This window comes from Ranitomeya imitator, chromosome 4 (genome assembly GCF_032444005.1).
Source record: "Ranitomeya imitator isolate aRanImi1 chromosome 4, aRanImi1.pri, whole genome shotgun sequence".
Lineage (NCBI taxonomy): Eukaryota > Metazoa > Chordata > Amphibia > Anura > Dendrobatidae > Ranitomeya > Ranitomeya imitator.
The window spans coordinates 219,866,826-219,890,862 of record NC_091285.1 but is presented as its reverse complement, the minus strand read 5'-3'; the positions used below and the strand labels follow the sequence as shown (position 1 = coordinate 219,890,862).

At 44.1% G+C, this 24,037-nt stretch overlaps 1 protein-coding gene across 1 annotated transcript in view; it reads right to left on the bottom strand.

Annotated features, from left to right (window-relative positions):
- The window catches only part of LOC138674481 (solute carrier family 23 member 1-like), a 994,669-nt gene that overhangs the window by 775,832 nt on the left and 194,800 nt on the right, over positions 1–24,037 (bottom strand). The window contains exon 6 of the mRNA XM_069762318.1: positions 12,456–12,637. Within this exon, the coding sequence (XP_069618419.1) occupies positions 12,456–12,637 (182 nt within the window). The remainder of the gene's footprint in view (positions 1–12,455; positions 12,638–24,037) is intronic.

Genomic DNA, 24,037 nt, shown 5'->3' with positions numbered 1-24,037 from the left:
TACTGTATATTGGCCGCACATGATGCTCCATACTGTATAATGACCGCACATGATGCTCCATACTGTATAATGGCCCCACATGATGCTCCATACTGTATAATGGCCGCACATGATGCTCCATACTGTATAATGGCCGCACATGATGCTCCATACTGTATAATGACCGTACATGATGCTCCATACTGTATAATGACAGCACATGATGCTCCATACTGTATAATGGCCGCACATGATGCTCCATACTGTATATTGGCCGCACATGATGCTCCATACTGTATAATGACCGCACATGATGCTCCATACTGTATATTGGCCGCACATGATACTTTGTACCGTATAATGGCCACACATAGCTACTCCTACACACACGGCTCCGCTCCATACATCTCGTACACACACGGCACTACTCCGTACACACACGGCTCCGCTCTATACACATTGCACACGCTCCGTATACTTTGAGCACGCATGGCTCTGCTCTGTACACCTCATACACACGTGGCTCAGCACTGTACACCTCGTACACACGTGGCTCCGCTCCATACACCTTTCACACTCTGCTCTGATCCGCACACCTCTTACACACACGACTCCGCTCCGTACACCTTTCACATGCTGCTCCGCTCCGTACATCTCGTACACACCCGGCTCAGCTCCGTACACCTCGTAAACACGCGGCTGTGCTCCGTACACCTCGTACACACGCGGCTGTGCTCCGTACACCTCATACACACGGCTCCGTACACCTCTTACACACGATTCCGCTCCGTACACCTTTCACATGCTGCTCCGCTCCGTACACACGCGGCTATGCTCCATACACCTCGTACACACGCGGCTGTGCTCTGTACACCTCGTACACATGGCTCCGTATACCTCTTACACACGATTCCGCTCCGTACACCTTTCACATGCTGCTCCGCTCCGTACACACGCGGCTGTGCTCCATACACCTCGTACACACGGCTCCGTACACCTCGTACACACGACTCCGCTCCGTACACCTTTCACATGTTGCTCCGCTCCGTACACACGCGGCTGTGCTCTGTACACCTCGTACACATGGCTCCGTATACCTCTTACACACGACTCCGCTCCGTACACCTTTCACATGCTGCTCCGCACACCTCGTACACACGCGGCTGTGCTCCGTACACCTTTCACAGTACGAGGTGCACTGAGCGGAGCCGCGTGTGTGTACGAGGTGCACCGAGCGGAGCCGCGTGTGTGTCTGTGTACGAAGTGTACTGAGCGGAGCCTCAGCCGCGTGTGTGCACCGAGCCGAGCTGCAGCTTGTAATTAGCACATGATGATACAGTGACTGACTGTCATAGGGGCTTAGCACTTTTATGCCTGGGGAAATAAAGCAGCCACATTGATGTGTTGTCACTGTCTCCCAGGAGGCTGCAGCTGCTTCTCCACAATGCACTGGACGGAGTGAGTCATCTCTGTGACATCCACTACTCACTGACCTGCATCTGTCCCATTAGCAGCCTCCAGTCCACCCATGGTCTGCTGCTTACATTGCCCCCGGCCGGCACCCAGCCTGTGTCCGGCTCTGTTATGTCCCCTCAGGTGTCCCCTCTCCCCTCTCTCTGAACTGTGAGGCACGCTGGAAGACTCAGGAACACACCGACGGGGAAGGGGCGTGGCCTAACAAAAGGGGGCGTGTGACAGCAGCTTCAACTGTTCTGTCTGCAGGAAGCTCTGCGTCCCGGGCAGGACAGCCGGGGCAAGCATCAAATCCGGGGCAGTCCCGCACAATGAGGGACGGTTGGGAGGTATGTATATATACTATGTGTATCCATTTATTTTATCTATTCTAGTGTAACCTGTAAGTTTGATTTTATATTACAGCACAATGAATTGCTGGCTTTTCTAAAGAACACAGGTGCATATTTCTCGCAAATCACACTGATGGTCCGTGTGGTGTGCGAGTTTTTCTCACACCCATGGACTTTCATTGGCGAGTCTTGGCCGATATACAGTGCAAATCGCAGCATGCTGTGATTTCACTCGCACATACAGTACAGACCAAAAGTTTGGACACACCTTCTCATTTAAAGATTTTTCTGTATTTTCATAACTATGAAAATTGTACATTTACAGTGAATTAAAGGGAACTTGTCACCCCGAAAATCGCGGGGGCCCCGGCATCAGGGGCTTATCTACAGCATTCTGTGAATCCAACCACTGGGACCTCAAATAATAACAACGGGGGTTCTTCTTCACTGTGTTTGGGTTTAAGATGGGCAGCATGGTCATGTATGACTACTGTGACTTCTTTTATGTCTATCTGACTGTCAGAGATAGGTAAGTACTGTACTCGTCTACCTGTTTTAGTTTCATAGACCCTGACTAAAAAAGAAGCAACCATGCTGTTCTAGTCATTCAAATCTGCAGTGATGAGACATTGAGCATCACAATCCAAATAATTGAAATTGGTAGGAATGCCAGCATTGTGGTCTCTAACAATAGTGGATGTGCAGTGTAATTATAGTGGTATTCAATCGCACTACTTCCGGTAAATGGAATGCAGGCACGTCAATTCATGTGGCTTGGAACACATATGATTCTTTAGTGTATGCGCATTGGTTTCCTTCAGACCTCATAGGACCGGAAGCACTCAGTAAGCGCTGCTTACAGGTGTGGATGCTTTCTATGTAATTTGCAAGTGCATTCACACTATTTATAAGGACCTGACTTGAACCATGATGACTTCCCCTGACGAAGCTGCTTTGAGCAGCGACACGCGTTGGGCAGATCGGGCTGTGTGAGACTCCACTGGGTAACTATGATTATCGGTACCATCTTTTAATGATAGGACATCCATGAGGAATTGGACTGCTTTAGGAAATGTTTTTCCTTGTTTGCCATACAGTGATTTATTATTCATATACCTTATTTTTCTGACCATAAGACACAATTTTTTTCCTCCAAATTTGAGAGGAAAGTGTGGGTGCGTTTTATGGTAGGGATGTAACATGAGGAGGGGGCAGCAGCAAGTGGGATTGCACTGGGAGGCAGGAGGCAGAAAAATGTCTCTGCAGGGCTTCAGGAAATAGGCAGTGGGGAAACCACCTGTCAGCTGAGTGGTGAGCCAGGAGCAGCAAATGAATACTCCTTCACAGGGACACACATGGTTTCCCCAGCGCTGGATTACTGCAGCAGCTGGGGAGATCTGTGTGTCTGGTGGAGGAGGCGGCAGCAGGGGCCAGAGGGGACAAGATCGCTGCATACCTGCCTGCCTGGGCTGTGCTGGATGGATGCTGAGTGCTCCAGCACAAGGACCTGTGTGATGTCATGAAGAGGGCAGGCTGGAGCATCACAAGGCAGCACAGAGCCCTCACTCTTCTGATGTCATCACAGGTCCTGCAGACACCACACTACAATCTGCAAGGTTACTCCTGTGCTGTGGAGAGGCAACAAGAGGGAGCGCTCTGTGGTGTCATGGGATGGGATGCTCCAGCATTTTACCTCACCACAGTGTGGCTGGTTGCCACAATTAAAAGGTTAGTCACTACAACACACAATAAAGCACTCTGCCACTTCTGTGGTGAACTATAACTCCCAGCATGCCATAGGTTCTGCAGGACATGCTGGGAGTTATAGTTCTCCCAATGGGATCTCAAAGCTGCACTCCAGTGTTATTTTTCAGTGCTGGAGTGGTGCTTTAAATATAAGCCCTGTGCCCCCATTCTTATACTCACCCTCCAGGATCTTCATACAGTACTTTACAGACACCACACTGGTCCCACAGCTCCATCTTCTACCTGCAGCTTCCAACATAATAACATACTATTATATATAATAACAACACATATAATAGTATGTTTATGTTATTAAATATTTTACTACCTTTTTCGCTTCAAATATTTTTTTCCCTGTTTTCCACCTCTAAAACCTGGGTGCGTCTTATAGTCCGGTGCGTCTTATAGTCCGAAAAATACTGTAGATATTGGTGCATATTTTATTGTGGCTTTACAAATTATATAATATACTATATCGTCATTAGGCATTATATATACCATTTCTCCTGTGAGTTCATTCATTGCATAATTTATAATCACTACTCCTTGTGGTGTTTTATGACTGAGATATTGCTTAACCCCTTCATGACCCCAGCTTTTTTCGGTTTTGCGTTTTCATTTTTCGCTCCCCTCCTTCCCAGAGCCATAACTTTTTTATTTTTCCATCAATATGGTATGTGAGGGCTTATTTTTTGTGGGACAAGTTGTACTTTGAATGACATCTTAGCAGGTTTTAGCATGTCATGTACTAGAAAATGGGAAACAAATTCCAAGTGAATTTGCCAAAAAAAGTGCAATCCCACACCGGTTTTTTGTTTGTTTGTTTGCTAGGTTCACGAAATGTTAAAACTGACCTGCCATTATGATTCTACAGGTCATTACGAGTTTACACCAAATATGTACATGTTATTTTTAATCTAATTGGTAAAAAAAAAATCCAAACTTTGCTAAAAAGATTTTAAAAATTGCGCAGTTTTCAGATACCCGTACCGTCTCCATTTTTCATGATCTGGGGTTGAGTGAGGGCTTATTTTTTGAATGCCGAGCTGTCGTTTTTTAATGATACCATTTTTGTGCAGATACAATCTTTTAATCGCCCGGTATTGCATTTTAATGCAATGTCACGGTGACTAAAAAAAGTAATTCTGGCGTGTCAAATTTTATTCTCACTACGCCGTTTAGCGATCAGGTTAATCCCTTTTTTTATTTGATAGATTGGGCGATTCTGAATGCGGCGATACAAAATATGTGTATATTTGATTTTTTTTATTGCTTTATTTTAAATTGGGCAAAAGGGGGATGATTTAAACTTTTATATTTTTTTATTTTTTTCATATGTTTTAAAACTTTTTTTTACTTTTGCAATGCTTCAATAGCCTCCATAGGAGGCTAGAAGCTGGCATAGCCTGATCGGCTCTGCTACATAGGAGTGATGCGCCGATCGCTCCTATGTAGTAGAATTTCTGCATTGCTATGAGCACTGACCACAGGGTGGCGCTCAGAGCCATCTGGCATCAACAACCATAGAGGTCTTCAATAGACCTTTGGTGGTTGTCATGCCGACACATCGCTAACCCCGATCATGTGACGGGGGTCAGCAATGCGCGCATTTCCGGCCCGAAGGCCGGAAGCGCTAGTTAAATGGCGGCGGGTGGATTGCGATTCCACCCGGTGCTATTGCAGGCACATATCAGCTGATCCCGATGTCAGAAAGGGTTAAACAATTATTAATAAGAGGAGATTTTCTCCACTTGCCTGCTCACCATTTCTTTTCCATGTCGCTCCATAAATGGTTTTAATTGTTTTTAATTGTGATTCTTGTCTGTTTGACATTTCTGTCTTAATAAAGCCTTTTTACTTATGATATATATGCTGTGTGTGCACTACTTTTTGAGCTCTTTTTTCTTGGTTCTAGTTTATATTTCAGTTAGAGCTTTGGTTGCACCCAGCTGCATGATTAATTGTCTTTAATTTTATATGGTGCCCACCTTTCCATAATCATCATTGTCTCTAACAATAAGACATATATCCCTTATTCTGAGAACAGGTCATGTCTTTAGTGGGCAAAAGCCATTTTTTTTGCTAGGAAATTACCCATCTTAATTTTCAATTTTGTGGTTCCTGTAATTAAATGTACAGAATTTTCTAATACGTTCTATTTAGTTGCTATAATTTATGAAGGAATAACTCATGTAGTAGTTACATAATATTTATTAAGAGTTTCTACAAGCCAAGTGTGCTTTAGTTCTTTTCCCATATATTTATAACACAATACATTCTCTTCATGTAGGACAGCATCTTGAAATAGATAGTAATGTTTATCATTCATGTGTTAATAAATCGTAAATGTCTACATTACAATAACAAATGGAGGAGGAAAGAGAGAACAACTCTCCACTATTGCCTTAGAATTTAACTATACAATGTGCTTTACATCATGTATTCTTGTATGAGTTATGCGTCTTAACTTGACCTCTTTAACTCCCTCTTATTATTATGTATGTTCATGATTTTATCGCAACTATATTTCTTCCCTGAGATTCCAGCATTTTCAGTATGTGGTGACGGCCCATCTATCTTGGAGCATCTTTCATGTTTTACAGTGTCTGCTACTGAAATGCGTCACTGCAATGCTTGAGAATCTTTAGCTTGATGTGATCAAGTTTCTTAGGCATTTGATCACTTATGCCTCTTTCCTGTAGTACACAATATTAACTTTTTCTTCAGCAGTGCAATCATGTTGTAGCACCCACCTCCAGTCTAACATAACTGTAAAAAATGTACTCGTATCGCGAGTGAGCGATCACTCACTCGCTCTTGTCACCTGCATCTTAAAAACATCTCCAGAATCCGACCTTTTCTCACCGTTGAAACTGTCGCTCTTATTCATTCTCGCCTGGACTACTGCAACTCTCTTCTGATCGGTCTCCCTCTTTCCAAACTTTCTCCTCTCCAATTCATCTTGAATGCGGCAGCCAGGGTCATATTTCTGTCCAGCCGCTTCACTGATGCCTCCATCTTGTGCCAGTCATTAGACTGGCTACCCATTCGCTACAGGGTCCAGTATAAACTCATCTCTCTCACTCACAAAGCTCTCCACAGTTCTGCACCGCCTTATATCTCCTCTCTCATCTCTATCTATCACCCTACACGTGCCCTCCATTCTACAAATGACCTAAGACTAACATCCCCCGTAATCTGAACCTCACACCTCCATCTCCAAGACTTGTCTCGTGCTGCTCCAGCTCTCTGGAATGCACTTCCCCGGACGATCAGACTGATACCTAGCCCCGACCTATTCAAGCGCGCTTTAAAAACCCATCTCTTCAAACAAGCCTACCACATCAACTACTCAGTAAACTAACTTTGTCCTGTTCCCACCTTCCAAATATTATCTGCATGTGAATCTGCACCCTACTATTCATCTGTCTCCACACCCTCCATGCACATGATAACTGCACTTGATACTTGACTATTGCTTGACGGGCTGATGACTGGATCATGCAGCTTTGTATGAAAATCCCTATTTATTATAATTGCCAGACCTGAAATAACAAGCACCTTTCACCTATTGTGTCCCCCCATTTTCTTGTAGATTGTAAGCTTGCGAGCAGGGACCTGACTCCTAATGCCACTGTTTAAATTGTCTTAACTCGTACCGAATGTATTGTTTGTACATGACCCCACTTAATTGTAAAGTGCTGCGGAATATGTTAGCGCTATATACAGTGGGGCAAAAAAGTATTTAGTCAGTCAGCAATAGTGCAAGTTCCACCACTTAAAAAGATGAGAGGCGTCTGTAATTTACATCATAGGTAGACCTCAACTATGGGAGACAAACTGAGTAAAAAAAATCCAGAAAATCACATTGTCTGTTTTTTTAACATTTTATTTGCATATTATGGTGGAAAATAAGTATTTGGTCAGAAACAAAATTTCATCTCAATACTTTGTAATATATCCTTTGTTGGCAATGACAGAGGTCAAACGTTTTCTGTAAGTCTTCACAAGGTTGCCACACACTGTTGTTGGTATGTTGGCCCATTAATCCATGCAGATCTCCTCTAGAGCAGTGATGTTTTTGGCTTTCGCTTGGCAACACGGACTTTCAACTCCCTACAAAGGTTTTCTATAGGGTTGAGATTTGGAGACTGGCTAGGCCACTCCAGGACCTTGAAATGCTTCTTACGAAGCCACTCCTTCGTTGCCCTGGCGGTGTGCTTTGGATCATTGTCATGTTGAAAGACCCAGCCACGTTTCATCTTCAATGCCCTTGCTGATGGAAGGAGGTTTGCACTCAAAATCTCACGATACATGGCCCCATTCATTCTTTCATGTACCCGGATCAGTCGTCCTGGCCCCTTTGCAGAGAAACAGCCCCAAAGCATGATGTTTCCACCACCATGCTTTACAGTAGGTATGGTGTTTGATGGATGCAACTCAGTATTCTTTTTCCTCCAAACACGACAAGTTGTGTTTCTACCAAACAGTTCCAGTTTGGTTTCATCAGACCATAGGACTTTCTCCCAAAACTCCTCTGGATCATCCAAATGCTCTCTAGCAAACTTCAGACGGACCCGGACATGTACTGGCTTAAGCAGTGGGACACGTCTGGCACTGCAGGATCTGAGTCCATGGTGGCGTAGTGTGTTACTTATGGTAGGCCTTGTTACATTGGTCCCAGCTCTCTGCAGTTCATTCACTAGGTCCCCCCGTGTGGTTCTGGGATTTTTGCTCACCGTTCTTGTGATCATTCTGACCCCACGGGGTGGGATTTTGCGTGGAGCCCCAGATCGAGGGAGATTATCAGTGGTCTTGTATGTCTTCCATTTTCTAATTATTGCTCCCACTGTTGATTTCTTCACTCCAAGCTGGTTGGCTATTGCAGATTCAGTCTTCCCAGCCTGGTGCAGGGCTACAATTTTGTTTCTGGTGTCCTTTGACAGCTCTTTGGTCTTCACCATAGTGGAGTTTGGAGTCAGACTGTTTGAGGGTGTGCACAGGTGTCTTTTTATACTGATAACAAGTTTAAACAGGTGCCATTACTACAGGTAATGAGTGGAGGAAAGAGGAGACTCTTAAAGAAGAAGTTACAGGTCTGTGAGAGCCAGAAATCTTGATTGTTTGTTTCTGACCAAATACTTATTTTCCACCATAAAATGCAAAAAAATGATAAAAAAAACAGACAATGTGATTTTCTGGATTTTTTTTTCTCAGTTTGTCTCCCATAGTTGAGGTCTACCTATGATGTAAATTACAGACGCCTCTCATCTTTTTAAGTGGTGGAACTTGCACTATTGCTGACTGACTAAATACTTTTTTGCCCCACTGTAAATCAAAATTATTATTATTATAATTATTATTACCGTATTTTGCGGATTATAAGACGCACTGGTTTATAAGACGCATCCCAAATTTTAGGAAGGAAAATAGGAAAAAAAATTGTTTTTTTTTTATAAAATTGTGTGTGTTATAATCCACTTTGACGGTAGCTTACTTGGGGGCAGTGGCGGGGGAGCAGGATCCCAGGTGCCAGGGTTGCTCCTGCAGAGGCAGAAGATGCTGCAGGCTCCAGGCTGGTAGGATGGGGAGTTCGGCAGTAGCAGGAGTCAGGCCATGGCTACTGGCCCCAGTCTGGTACAACAAGGTGTTCAGTGGTGCCTGGGCTTTGTGACAATCCGTAGACCCGCACCTTCCATACTTTCTAATGTGATAGACTCTGGGAAAATGGCAGCCGGAGGCAACTAATGCGTTATTAAGTTGTCAGGAGTTGAGATATCAGTGTCGAGATCTCAATTTGTGCATGAACTGCCTCCGGTGGCCATTTTTCCAACGTCCACCGCATAGAAGAGTAGGGAAAGAGTGGGGCTTCGGGTTGTCATGAAATGTTGGCGAATCCCGGGCACCGACGAACACCCCGTTGTACCAGCCGGGGGCCCGCAGCTATTGCACAACTCCTTCCTCCACAGCCAACAGAAGATTCTGGCAGCAGCGACCTGGAGATCCCGCTCCACCGCAGATGGTAAGCTCCGCTGCAGCTATAATTCAGGTTATAAGACGCACCCCCATTTTACCCCCAAATTTGAGGGAAAAAGTGTGTCTTACAGTATAATCCGAAAAATACAGTATATACAATACTCAATTAACAATCCAATCCTGGCATTGGCATATATGGTACATATATGGTATATACAGTGGAGAAGATAAGTTTTTGATACACTGACGATTTTCTCATCTACAAAGAACTGAGAGGTCTATAATTTTTATCATTTGTACACTTAAACTGTGAGAAACAGAATAAAAAAAAACAACAGAAAATCACATTGTATGATTTTTTAATAATTAAATAGCATTTTATTCCATGAAATAAGTATTTAATCACCTACCAACCTGCAAGAATTCTGGCTGTCACAGACCTGTTAGTTTCTCTTTAAGAAGCCCTACTACTCTGCGCTCATTACTTGTATTAATTGCACCCGTTTGAACTTGTTAACTGTTTAAAAGTCAACTGTCCAGACAATCAATCACACTCCAACTTTCCACCGTGGCCAAGACCAAAGAGCTGTCTAAGGACACCAAGGACAAAATTGTAGACATGAAAAAGGCTGGAATAAGCTACAGGACAATAGGCAAGCAGATTGGTTAGAATGCAACAACTCTTGGCACAATTATTAGAAAATGGAAGAACCACATGATAACTGTCAGTCTTCCTTGGTCTAGGGCTCTATGCAAATCTTGCCTTGTGGGGTACGGATGATTCAGAGAAAGATCAGGAATCAACCCAAAACTACATGGGATGACCTGGTCAATGACCGTTGGCAACACACTACACCATCAAGGATTAAAATCCTGCAGAGCACGCAAGGTCCCTTTGCTGATGCCAGCACACTTCCAGGCCTGTTTCAAGTTCATCAATGACCATCTGAATAATCCATAGGAGGCAAGGGAGAAGATCATATGGTAAGAAGAAACAAGAATAGAACTTTTTGGTATCAACTCCACTCACTGTGTTTGGAGGAAGAAGAAGGATGAGTACAACCCCAGAACACCTTCTCAACCAGTCTCAACCATGAAAGATGATGGGGGAAACATCATACTTTGGAGGGTGCATTTCTGCAAAGGGGACTATTTGACTGCACCATGCTGAAGTAAGGATGGATGGGGTCATGTATCATGAGGCTTTGGCCAATAACCTCCTTCCCACAGTAAGAACATTGAAGATGGATCGTGACTGGATCCTCCACCATGACAATGACCCATAAAAACACAGCCAGGGCAACTAGCCAATGGCTTTGCAAGAAGCATTTCAAGGTCCTGGAGTGGCCTAGCCAATCTTCAGACCTGAACCCAATAGAAAATCTTTAGAAGGAGCTGAAACTCAATGTTGCCCAGCGAGAGCCCCGAAACCTAAAAGATCTGGAGAAGATTTGTATAGAGGAGTGAGACAAAATCCCCACTGCAGTGTTTGCAAACTTGGCCAAGAACTACAGGAAATCCTAAAAATTACAAACCTCTCTATTGTTTTTAGGCGGTACAACTTGAAAAATTGGAAGTGTTTCAGATACTCATTTTCACCATTGTAAATATATAGATAGATATGTATAAATAAGAAATAACAAATGGAGGCAGCACACAAAGCAAAAAGGCAAATCGCATATGAACCTTTCTCAAGCCTCAAGGCTCACAACTCAGAACAGTTAGCCATTAAAAGGTATCAACCACTGAGGACCCTCAATTCTAAATATTTTTCTAACTCAGAACATAAACTTTGCCACTGCCACTATGGGCTAATAAATCACCATTTTTTGCTATATTGCTTTGTGTGCTGCCTCCATTTGTTACTCCTCATATGGATGGTTTGACCTTTGACAGCGAGACTCTGCATCCACTTTACCCTGGTGCTACTTCCACTCTGCTATGACTCCAAGTCCACTCCGAGTCAATTATTATTATTATTTATTATTATAGCGCCATTTATTCAATGGCACTTTATATATGAGGAGGGGTATATATAATAAAAAACAAGTACAATAATCTTAAGCAACACAAGTCACGACTGGTACAGGAGGAGACAGGCCCCTGTCCGCGAGGGCTCACAATCTACAAGAATGATTTCTTGCAGGTAGAAAAAACCTAGTCCAGTGATTTCAAGCTAATCCTCTGTTTCAATATGGCAAGCCACTGCTAAAGTGCATTGATTATGGTGCTAATGCAGTTTAGATTGCTTAAACAGTGAGCGCAACAATATAAAAATCTAACCTAAGGAGTTAAAAATATATTATAAACGGGTATATGAGATGGAATTATGTGATTACATGCAGTGGCCAAAAGTGTGTCTCGCAACCTAGGGCATTTTGTAACTCCCTAACCCCATACCAACATATGACATACAGTTTTGTCATTTTCCAGCTCCTTGACTTTGATGTGGGTTTGCAAGCAGAGCAGATGATGGTTGTGTTATTCAGCTATCATCTGCCTCTAACCAGTTTCGGTCGAGCAGACCCATGGCTGATAATCTGTTAAATAACACTGTCAATGTCTGACTGCAACATTTATTTGTGAAATAATATTTGCACAGTTTGTCCTCAGAGACAATGCTACTGGTGCGCCCCCCCAGTCTGACACTGAAGGTGACTACTCCTATAAACACTATTATAAGATTCATTTACCATCTAAATCGGCATTAGGCCGGGGTCACACTTGCGTGTGCAATACGAGAAACTCGAGTAAGTCTCTCGCATCAATACCCGACACTTCTATGTACTAAATACTTCTATGAATTTCTATGCAGCTGAACGCTCCGGTCCGAACCGCCGGCGGCAGTGCCAGGAATTGATGCGAGAGAATCGAGAAAGTTTCTCGCATTCCACACTGGCCTTAAATTGATCTGTTTACATCGAAAATTATTATTATCGTTGAACTTACATTACAGCTATCCCCCAGTGACTGCCACATTTCCTTCCTGCCTCACCAAATAAAGAAAGGCCAATGAGAGTAATGGTTGGCGTGATAGACAGAGGTCCAATAAATCTCAGCATAAGACCAATTAGTCCAGAAAAGCCCAAGAAAACTTGAAAAAAGGAGGCAACAATAATTGCACCTTGAATCTGTGAAAAGAAATGAAACAAGATAGATTAAATATGTTCCTTATCAGTTATATTTCAGAAATAATTATATAAAACATTAAAAATAGGTACTTCATTATTTAGTACAGAATTTCCTATAGCTTCATGTACATGGTTGTTTTATGGATCCATTTATTACAAAGTCACAATACACTGCTTGCACAATTATTAGACAAGTGATTATTTTTACCTTACCATCATTTTTATGCAGATTTTCCAACTCCAAGCTTTATAAACTTGAATGCTTATGGGATAAAGCAGATCAGGTGATGTGTATGTGTGTAAGCGCAGGGGAACCGCTTCTGGGTACCGTGTAGCATAGTTGAGGACAACCAATATATATTGATGCCCACCAGCAGACTTAAGAAGGAGGCTGACCAGGTCCAAGGCAATTCTCTCAAATGGCAAATCTATGATGGGTAGCAGTGCAAGAGGATTTCAGAAGTGAGCGGTGTGAGCGGTTTACTGGTAGGTGGGACAGGACTTGCAGTACTTTAGGATTTCCTGATGACATCTGGGCCAATAAAACCTCCACATGACCCATTCTTAGGTTTTGTCAACATCCAAATGGCCACCCAAGACATGTTAATGGAAAATGTCCAACACCCTTCATCTATAGGGTCCTAGTACAAACAATGGGTCCATTATTTCTTCTCTGACCTTAGTAACCTTGTTTAATAAGTCCCCAATCATTATAAAATAAGGAAATATGGCTCATGCGCTATGCCATTTACAATGGTTACATTGTTGAACTCTTCTTTTATATTTAGGTCCCTTTGTTGGCCGGACCCAAAATGTTCTCTGATCATTCCTATCTCAAGATTGCCAGCAACAGGTGATCCTATTCTTCATCTTTCACCATTACACAGAAGCAAAACCTGTCAGATTATGGACATAGTAAAACTTCTTTAGGGGCCTATGATAATTGGGTGCAATAAATCCTTGACCATGCTGATCTCATGGGACTCAGTACCTCAGGCCATTTCAATGACCACTTTGGCCACCATCCTTGTGAATGCAGCAGCCGCCCACCTTCTTCCAAGGGATCAGTTGGAGAGGAAGTGTGGCCCTCACGAGGGTCAACAAACTCCCTGAGTCTAGTAGTCCACTTGCAGACTATTCACTTTTACAGGACAAGCTTTTGGCTCTTCAATAGGTGGACAGTCCACACTGCAGGCCATATATGCGTATTATGAACACCGGGGTCCCATGTTACAGTTCATTTGTTCGGTGATCAGAAAATAACGGGTGGATATATGACCCGGGCCACAACATTTCCAGCAAATAACATCCCACAATGAGTCTTTGGCCTGTACTAAGATGCCCCCTTGGACTTTGGATGCCCCACCCCCTTTTGAGCATCTGCCCCCGGATGGGACCCACAGTATGGAGTAGTTTGCCTCCCCAAGCAACCCTCGACCCCCTGATACATTTTGACCAGTGTAACCAAGTCATGGGGATTCTGGTGATCTCCTTCAGCAACAAATGTCTGGAAATCTCAAATACAGCCATTGTAAGGCACAAAGGGAAAAAAAAGTAAAAAGTCCATACAATAGTGCAGGTTCTCCCGCTTGAGTTAAGAGTTCAGCTTCCTAGTCCAATGGCAATGCTGAAGGTCTGCAAACCTCCAAACCCTGACATCTGTGAGACAAAAAGTCCTCATTTTACAATATGAACCACACCCAGGAGGGAGATATGGGGAGAAACCATCTCTCCCAAGTCTCGAGCTGCTCCCAATTAACCTGTCATGGCTTATTAACCCCTCGTAGTACTATGTGTACTAGATCATTACTCCAGGTTTATACCAGACAGGACATGCAACTCTGTGAATGTATTCTATGTTATTGATTCCCTTAAAAGTCATCAATTAATTTTGCTTTCAGAGAAGTTTTAAAAAGAATCTGTTAAGAAACATTGCTACCCCAACTGAAATCATCATGAATATGGGCAGAGACCTTGATTCCAGCGATGTATCACTTACTCGTCTGCATGCTGTTTTTTTTTTGTTTTGTTTTTTTTAGAAAGTTCCTGTTTTGCCTACTAAAGGTCTACCAGTTCTCTGAATGCTGAGCTCTGTACAACCCAGCCCACTCTAAAGCTTTTTGTGTACACTGTGCATAGGCAAAAAGCTGCCAATCAGTGCTGGGTCCATTATTATACAGAGCTACAATTACGGAGGACTGTAAAGGATACATTAAGCATTTTAGTAAGTGACACATCACTGGAATCAGTGTCTCTGCCTCTACATTATGCTGCTCTCATATCAGGTATCGAACACCTGGTAGTGACCTATTTCCCTTTAACACATTTAGCTAATCTCCATGAAATGTATCACTTTTGACAGTAGAACTAAAAGTTACCATTGATTTATGGTAACATCATGATTAATATCTAATGTCAGGGAATAACATTTAGCAGTAAATAAAATGTGCAAATAATTAATTGTCATGTTCATTTATAGCTTAAAGATGATGTTCACGATTAAGAAGGATTTGAGAAAGCCTTCTGAAGAATAAACCTGATCCCTCTGTGACACTGGCAGCGAACTACCGCCATAAACCCTACAGTGAAAGCATTCATTGTTCCATTTAAATGTAGTATGGATGAATGCCGGAGAACTTTTATGCAAATTGCTCTTAGACAGGTCAGGCAAAACAGTCATATATTTTCTGATTGGACTTTCTATGTAATGGAAATAAAAAATTAAAATCATGGCAATCAGTCTACATTCTTCAAAGCAGTTATGTTTCATTCCATATGTGGCTCAATATCCAATAAGATGCTTAAAGGGAACCTGTCACCCCGTTTTTTGAGATTGAGCTATAAATACTGTTAAATAGGGCCTGCGCTGTGTGTTCCTATAGTGTATGTAGTGTACCCCGATTCCCCACCTATGCTGAGAAATAACTTACCAAAGTCGCCGTTTTCGCCTGTCAATCAGGCTGGTCAGGTCGGGAGGGCGTGGTGACATCGCTGGTTCTTCCTCAGCTTTACGTTGGTGGCGTAGTGGCGTAGTGGTGAACAAGCAGCGCGCGATCTGCGCTGTAATCCCTTGCATCGGTGGGGGCGGCCATCTTCCTGGGGCCGCGCGTGCTCAGATCGAGTGCTCTGCTGCACGGGGCTTCAGGAAAATGGCCGCGGGATGCCGCGCGTGCGCATTAGAGATCGCGGCGGCCATTTTCCCAAAGCCGAGTTTGCATCTCGGCTTTGGGAAAATGGCCGCCGCGATCTCTAATGCGCACGCGCGGCATCCCGCGGCCATTTTCCTGAAGCCCCGTGCAGCAGAGCACTCGATCTGCGCACGCGCGGCCCCAGGAAGATGGCCGCCCCCACCGATGCAAGGGATTACAGCGCAGATCGCGCGCTGCTTGTTCACCACTACGCCACTACGCCACCAACGTAAAGCTGAGGAAGAACCAGCGATGTCACCACGCCCTCCCGACCTGACCAGCCTGATTGACAGGCGAAAACGGCGACTTTGGTAAGTTATATCTCAGCATAGGTGGGGAATCAGGGTACACTACATACACTATAGGAACACACAGCGCAGGCCCTATTTAACAGTATTTATAGCTCAATCTCAAAAAACGGGGTGACAGGTTCCCTTTAACTCTTAGAATAAAACATTTTTCAAACAAAATAATTAATATCAAATGTAACATAACAGTAATATATAATAGATTTACTAATCAAACAGGCAAATCTGGAAATTGTAAAGTGCGGCAGACCGTGTCTCTATGTCTGCCAGAAGGTCAAAGGGGAGAAAAACATGTCTGTCATGACTCCCCTTAACTCCATTTTTGCTGACTTGTTACTTTTTATAATCCGAAGAGATTTTGTGTCTAATATTTTGCATATTTACAAAAGTAAAGTGGTTTTTTTAACTTTCAATCTACCCAAATAAAACTGTGGAATAATAGCATGAAAAAAATGGCATCCTAAAATCGTTATGTGACCTGATTTAAACAGAATATTCTGAAAATATGACTGAATTGCACATAGGGGAAGCATTTGTGATACATTTCAGGCGAATGAAGGAAAAGGGTGGACAAAACAGGGGACCGAAGGCTGACTCACTTTCCTGATCACACAATTTTCGTTAGCATGTCACACCAACAATAAAAACATATTACAACCTTCCTAAGCGGGCCAGCCTCTAATTTACTTATCTACTGTACTACAGACAATGTAAAACAATAACAAATTACTGAAACTAAAAATAATCTAGTGAAGAGAGAGTTCAAGTTCAGAGCCTTTGTTATAACAGGAAAAGCATGTTCCTTTAATTCTTAGACGGGACCTTGTTAGCAGTAGGAAGTTCTACCGTCTGCTGCGTTTACCCATGTATGTTTGCTTTTGTCTGAAAATGTCCAAGCCCTTTATGTTTCAATCAGTTCTGCATGGTCTATTAAAATAAAGATAGCCATAATAATATTAACCTGTATAAAACATAAATCTGGATTCTAAATTTCCAGAAAACTTTAATATTAATCTTTCTATTCCAATGTTGAATTTTAAATGTTCTATTTTCCATGATAAATAAGGCAGATAATAGTAAAAATGATCATTGACAAAAATCAAGAACAAAAGAAAACAATAGCTATTAAGAGGAAAACTTACAACTGTTTAATTAAAGGGAATCTGTCAGCAGCATTTTGCTACTTCAGCTGAGAGCAGCATATTGTAGGGAACGAAACCCTGAATCCAACGATGTGTCACTTAGATTACTGGGTGCAGTCATTCTGACACAATCAGAGTTCTGTTGTGAATTCTGTTGTCAAGCTCCCTCCTGTGGTCATGAATGGTACTTCGGCTGGTTCTGTCCATGGGCTTCCTCTGGTGGTTGTGAGTGGAGCTGCGGCTTCTGAGTTTCCTTCCACAGGTGACGAGGTTAATTCGTTAGCTGGCTGCTCTATTTAACTCCACTTAAATCATTGCTCCATGCCACCTGTCAATGTTCCAGTATTGGTCTAGTTCTCTCCTGGATCGTTCTTGTGACCTGTCTTCCCAGCAGAAGCTAAGTTCCTGCTTGTTTTTCTCTGGTTTGCTATTTTTCTGTCCAGCTTGCTATTTTGTTTTTTGTCTTGCTTGCTGGAAGCTCTGGGACGCAGAGGGAGCTCCTCCGCACCGTGAGTCGGTGCGGAGGGTCTTTTTGCGCCCTCTGTGTGGTCTTTTTGTAGTTTTTTGTGCTGACCGCAAAGTTACCTTTCCTATCCTCTGTCTGTTCAGTAAGTCGGGCCTCACTTTGCTAAATCTATTTCATCTCTGTGTTTGTAATTTTCATCTTTACTCACAGTCATTATATGTGGGGGGCTGCCTTTTCCTTTGGGGAATTTCTCTGAGGCAAGGTAGGCTTTATTCTTCTATCTCTAGGGCTAGCTAGTTTCTTAGGCTGTGTCGAATTGCATAGGGAGCATTAGGAGCAATCCACGGCTATTTCTAGTGTGTGTGATGGGATTGGGGATTGCGGTCAGCAGAGTTCCCACGTCTCAAGGCTCGTCCTATATTATTAGTAACTATAAGGTCATTCCGTGTGCTCTTAACCACCAGGTCCATTATTGTCCTTACCACCAGGTCATAACAGTACAGGTGGCCCAAAGTATTAATGCATCTCAATAGAGGGATAAGAGAAGTTCTGAGACCATTTTTTTTTTCTTTGCAGTGTGTTTTGTCGCTCTTTTCCCCTTTACCTCTGGGTGGTTCAGGATACAGGTGTAGATATGGACATTCAAGGTCTGTACTCTTGTCTGAATAATCTCACTGCAAGGGTACAAAACATTCAAGATTTTGTGGTTCAGAATCCGATGTTAGAGCCTAGGATTCCAATTCCTGATTTTTTGGGGGGGGATAGATCTAAGTTTCTGAATTTCAAAAATAATTGTAAATTGTTTCTTGCTTTGAAACTTCGCTCCTCAGGTGACCCTGTTCAACAAGTGAAAATCATTATTTCTTTGTTACGTGGCGACCCTCAAGACTGGGCATTTTCCCTTGCGCCAGGAGATCCGGCATTGCGTGATGTTGATGCGTTTTTTCTGGCGCTCGGATTGCATTATGATGAACCTAATTCAGTGGATCAGGCAGAGAAAATCTTGCTGGCTCTTTGTCAGGGTCAGGATGAGGTAGAAATATATTGTCAGAAGTTTAGGAAGTGGTCTGTACTCACTCAGTGGAATGAATGTGCCCTGGCAGCAATTTTCAGAAAGGGTCTCTCTGAAGCCCTTAAGGATGTCATGGTGGGATTTCCCATGCCTGCTGGTCTGAATGAGTCTATGTCTTTGGCCATTCAGATCGATCGACGCTTGCGTGAGCGTAAAGCGGTGCACCATTTGGCGGTATTATCTGAGCATAGACCTGAGCCTATGCAATGTGATAGGACTTTGACCAGAGCTGAACGGCAAGAACACAGACGTTGGAATGGGCTGTGTTTTTACTGTGGTGATTCCACTCATGCTATCTCCGATTGTCCTAAGCACACTAAGCGTTTCGCTAGGTCTGCTACCATTGGTATGGTACAGTCGAAATTTCTTTTGTCTGTTACTCTGATTTGCTCTTTGTCATCCTATTCTGTTATGGCATTTGTGGATTCAGGCGCTGCCCTGAATTTGATGGACTTGGAGTTTGCTAGGCGCTGTGGTTTTTTCTTGGAGCCCTTGCAGTATCCTATTCCATTGAGAGGAATTGATGCTACGCCTTTGGCCAAGAATAAGCCTCAGTACTGGACCCATTTGACCATGTGCATGGCTCCTGCACATCAGGATGATATTCGCTTTTTGGTGTTGCATAATCTGCATGATGTGGTCGTTTTGGGGTTGCCATGGCTACAGGTCCATAATCCAGTATTGGATTGGAAATCTATGTCTGTGTCCAGCTGGGGTTGTCAGGGGGTACATGGTGATGTTCCATTTCTGTCTATTTCGTCATCCACCCCTTCTGAAGTCCCGGAGTTTTTGTCGGATTACCGGGATGTATTTGAAGAGCCCAAATCCAGTGCCCTACCTCCTCATAGGGATTGCGATTGTGCTATCAATTTGATTCCTGGTAGTAAGTTTCCTAAGGGCCGATTGTTCAATTTATCTGTGCCAGAGCACGCCGCTATGCGGAGTTATGTAAAGGAATCCTTGGAGAAGGGTCATTTTCGCCCGTCGTCGTCACCATTGGGAGCAGGGTTCTTTTTTGTGGCCAAGAAGGGTGGTTCTTTGAGACCTTGTATTGATTACCGCCTTCTTAATAAGATCACAGTCAAATTTCAGTACCCTTTGCCGCTGCTGTCGGATTTATTTGCTCGGATTAAGGGGGCTAGTTGGTTCACCAAGATAGATCTTTGTGGTGCGTATAATCTTGTGCGTATAAAACAGGGCGATGAATGGAAAACAGCATTTAATACGCCCGAGGGCCATTTTGAGTACCTGGTTATGCCATTCGGGCTTTCCAATGCTCCACCAGTATTTCAGTCCTTTATGCATGACATCTTCCGAGAGTACCTGGATAAATTCCTGATTGTATATTTGGATGATATTTTGGTCTTCTCGGATGATTGGGAGTCTCACGTGAAGCAGGTCAGAATGGTGTTCCAGATCCTTCGTGCGAATTCTTTGTTTGTGAAGGGGTCAAAGTGTCTCTTTGGATTTCAGAATGTTTCATTTTTGGGTTTCATTTTTTCCCCTTCCACTATCGAGATGGACCCTGTTAAAGTTCAGGCCATTTATGATTGGACTCAGCCGACATCTGTGAAGAGTCTGCAAAAGTTCCTGGGCTTTGCTAATTTTTATCGTCGCTTCATCAGTAATTTTTCTAGTGTTGCTAAACCGTTGACTGATTTGACCAAGAAGGGTGCTGATGTGGTCAATTGGTCTTCTGCGGCTGTGGAAGCTTTTCAGGAGTTGAAGCGTCGTTTTTCTTCTGCCCCTGTGTTGTGCCAGCCAGATGTTTCACTTCCGTTTCAGGTCGAGGTTGATGCTTCTGAGATTGGAGCAGGGGCTGTTTTGTCGCAAAGAAGTTCTGATGGCTCGGTGATGAAACCATGTGCCTTCTTTTCTAGAAAGTTTTTGCCTGCTGAGCGCAATTATGATGTTGGCAATCGAGAGTTGTTGGCCATGAAGTGGGCAGTCGAGGAGTGGCGTCATTGGCTTGAAGGAGCCAAGCATCGCGTGGTGGTCTTGACGGATCACAAGAATTTGACTTATCTCGAGTCTGCCAAACGGTTGAATCCTAGACAGGCTCGTTGGTCACTATTTTTCTCCCGTTTTGATTTTGTGGTTTCGTACCTTCCAGGTTCTAAGAATGTGAAGGCTGATGCCCTGTCAAGGAGTTTTGTGCCCGACTCTCTGGGTGTTCCTGAGCCGGCGGGTATTCTCAAAGAGGGGGTAATTTTGTCTGCCATCTCCCCTGATTTGCGGCGGGTGCTGCAGAAATTTCAGGCTGATAGACCTGACCGTTGCCCAGTGGAGAAACTGTTTGTCCCTGATAAATGGACTAGTAGAGTTATCTCTGAGGTTCATTGTTCGGTGTTGGCTGGTAATCCTGGAATCTTTGGTACCAGAGATTTGGTGGCTAGATCCTTTTGGTGGCCGTCTTTGTCGCGGGATGTGCGTTCTTTTGTGCAGTCCTGTGGGACTTGTGCTCGGGCTAAGCCCTGCTGTTCTCGTGCCAGTGGGTTGCTTTTGCCCTTGCCGGTCCCGAAGAGGCCCTGGACACATATGTCTATGGATTTTATTTCGGATCTCCCTGTCTCTCAAAAGATGTCGGTCATTTGGGTGGTTTGTGATGGCTTCTCTAAGATGGTCCATTTGGTACCCTTATCTAAATTGCCTTCCTCCTCTGATTTGGTGCCATTGTTTTTCCAGCATGTGGTTCGTTTACATGGCATTCTGGAGAACATCGTTTCGGACAGAGGTTCCCAGTTTGTTTCGAGGTTTTGGCGAGCCTTTTGTGCTAGGATGGGCATTGATTTGTCTTTTTCCTCGGCTTTCCATCCTCAGACAAATGGCCAAACCGAACGAACTAATCAGACTTTGGAAACCTATCTGAGATGCTTTGTTTCTGCTGATCAGGATGATTGGGTGTCCTTTTTGCCTTTGGCTGAGTTCGCCCTTAATAATCGGGCCAGCTCGGCTACTTTGGTTTCGCCGTTTTTCTGCAATTCTGGTTTCCATCCTCGTTTCTCTTCAGGGCAGGTTGAGTCTTCGGACTGTCCTGGTGTAGATACTGTGGTGGATAGGTTGCAGCAGATTTGGACTCATGTGGTGGACAATTTGACATTGTCCCAGGAGAAGGCTCAATGTTTCGCTAACCGCCGGCGCTGTGTGGGTCCCCGACTTCGTGTTGGGGATTTGGTTTGGTTGTCATCTCGTTATGTTCCTATGAAGGTTTCATCTCCTAAGTTTAAGCCTCGTTTCATTGGTCCGTATAAGATTTCTGAAGTTCTCAATCCTGTGTTGTTTCGTTTGACCCTTCCAGCTTCTTTTGCCATCCATAATGTATCCCATAGGTCATTGTTGCGGAGATACGTGGCGCCTGTGGTTCCATCCGTTTATCCTCCTGCCCCGGTGTTGGTTGAGGGGGAGTTGGAGTATGTGGTGGAGAAGATTTTGGATTCTCGTATTTCGAGACGGAAACTCCAGTACCTGGTCAAGTGGAAGGGTTATGGTCAGGAAGATAATTCCTGGGTCTTTGCCTCCGATGTTCATGCTGCCGATCTGGTTCGTGCCTTTCATTTGGCTCGTCCTGGTCGGCCGGGGGGCTCTGGTGAGGGTTCGGTGACCCCTCCTCAAGGGGGGGTACTGTTGTGAATTCTGTTGTCAAGCTCCCTCCTGTGGTCATGAATGGTACTTCGGCTGGTTCTGTCCATGGGCTTCCTCTGGTGGTCGTGAGTGGAGCTGCGGCTTCTGAGTTTCCTTCCACAGGTGACGAGGTTAATTCGTTAGCTGGCTGCTCTATTTAACTCCACTTAGATCATTGCTCCATGCCACCTGTCAATGTTCCAGTATTCGTCTAGTTCTCTCCTGGATCGTTCTTGTGACCTGTCTTCCCAGCAGAAGCTAAGTTCCTGCTTGTTTTTCTCTGGTTTGCTATTTTTCTGTCCAGCTTGCTATTTTGATTTTTGTCTTGCTTGCTGGAAGCTCTGGGACGCAGAGGGAGCGCCGTGAGTCGGTGCGGAGGGTCTTTTTACACCCTCTGCGTGGTCTTTTTGCAGTTTTTTGTGCTGACCGCAAAGTTACCTTTCCTATCCTCTGTCTGTTCAGTAAGTCGGGCCTCACTTTGCTCAATCTATTTCATCTCTGTGTTTGTAATTTTCATATTTACTCACAGTCATTATATGTGGGGGGCTGCCTTTTCCTTTGGGGAATTTCTCTGAGGCAAGGTAGGCTTTATTTTTCTATCTCTAGGGCTAGCTAGTTTCTTAGGCTGTGTCGAGTTGCATAGGGAGCGTTAGGAGCAATCCATGGCTATTTCTAGTGTGTGTGATGGGATTGGGGATTGCGGTCAGCAGAGTTCCCACGTCTCAGAGCTCGTCCTATATTATTAGTAACTATAAGGTCATTCCGTGTGCTCTTAACCACCAGGTCCATTATTGTCCTTACCACCAGATCATAACAGAGTTCTTACATGTAGGATAAATCAGAACTGAGAAAGCTAACCTTGCCCACACCAGGCTCTCTATGTACTTAGTCTATTGGCAGTGAGCTGCTTATCACAGGAGGTGGTGAAATTGGACTAGGTTTCACACTCAGCTGCAGCTGCTGTAGTCCTAACAAGGGTTGAGCAAAACGGATCGGTCAATTTCATAAGTCGCCGACTTTCGGCAAAGTCGGGTTTCATGAAACCCGAGCCGATCCCAGTGTGGGATCGGCAATGCGGTACGCGATCTTCGCGCCAAAGTTGCATTTCATATGACGCGTTCAGCGCCATTTCTCAGCCAATGAAGGTGGACGCAGAGTGTCGGCAGCGTGATGGCATAGTTCTCGGTCCCCACCATCTTAGAGAAGGGCATTACAGTGATTGGTTTGCTATCTGCGGCGTCACAGGGGCTATAAAGGGGCGTGCACGCCGACCGCCATCTTACTGCTGCTGATCTGAGCATAGGGAGAGGTTGCTGCAGCTTCGTCTGAAACAGGGATATTGTTAGGGAGAGAATATTAACCCCCAAACCGCTTGTGCTGTAGCGATTTCCACTGTCCAACACCACCTTTTCTTTGCAGGGAGGCTAGATTTCTGTGCATCAGCTCTGTAGCTTATAAGGCTCCCTGATAGCTGCATTGCTGTTTGTACACCGCTGTGCAAACCAACTGCTTTTTTCAAAGCAAAAATCCTGTTGCTCCTTCTTTTCTGCACAGTTATCTTGTTTATTTGTCCACACTTTTGTGTGCAGCAGTCCTTTTTATT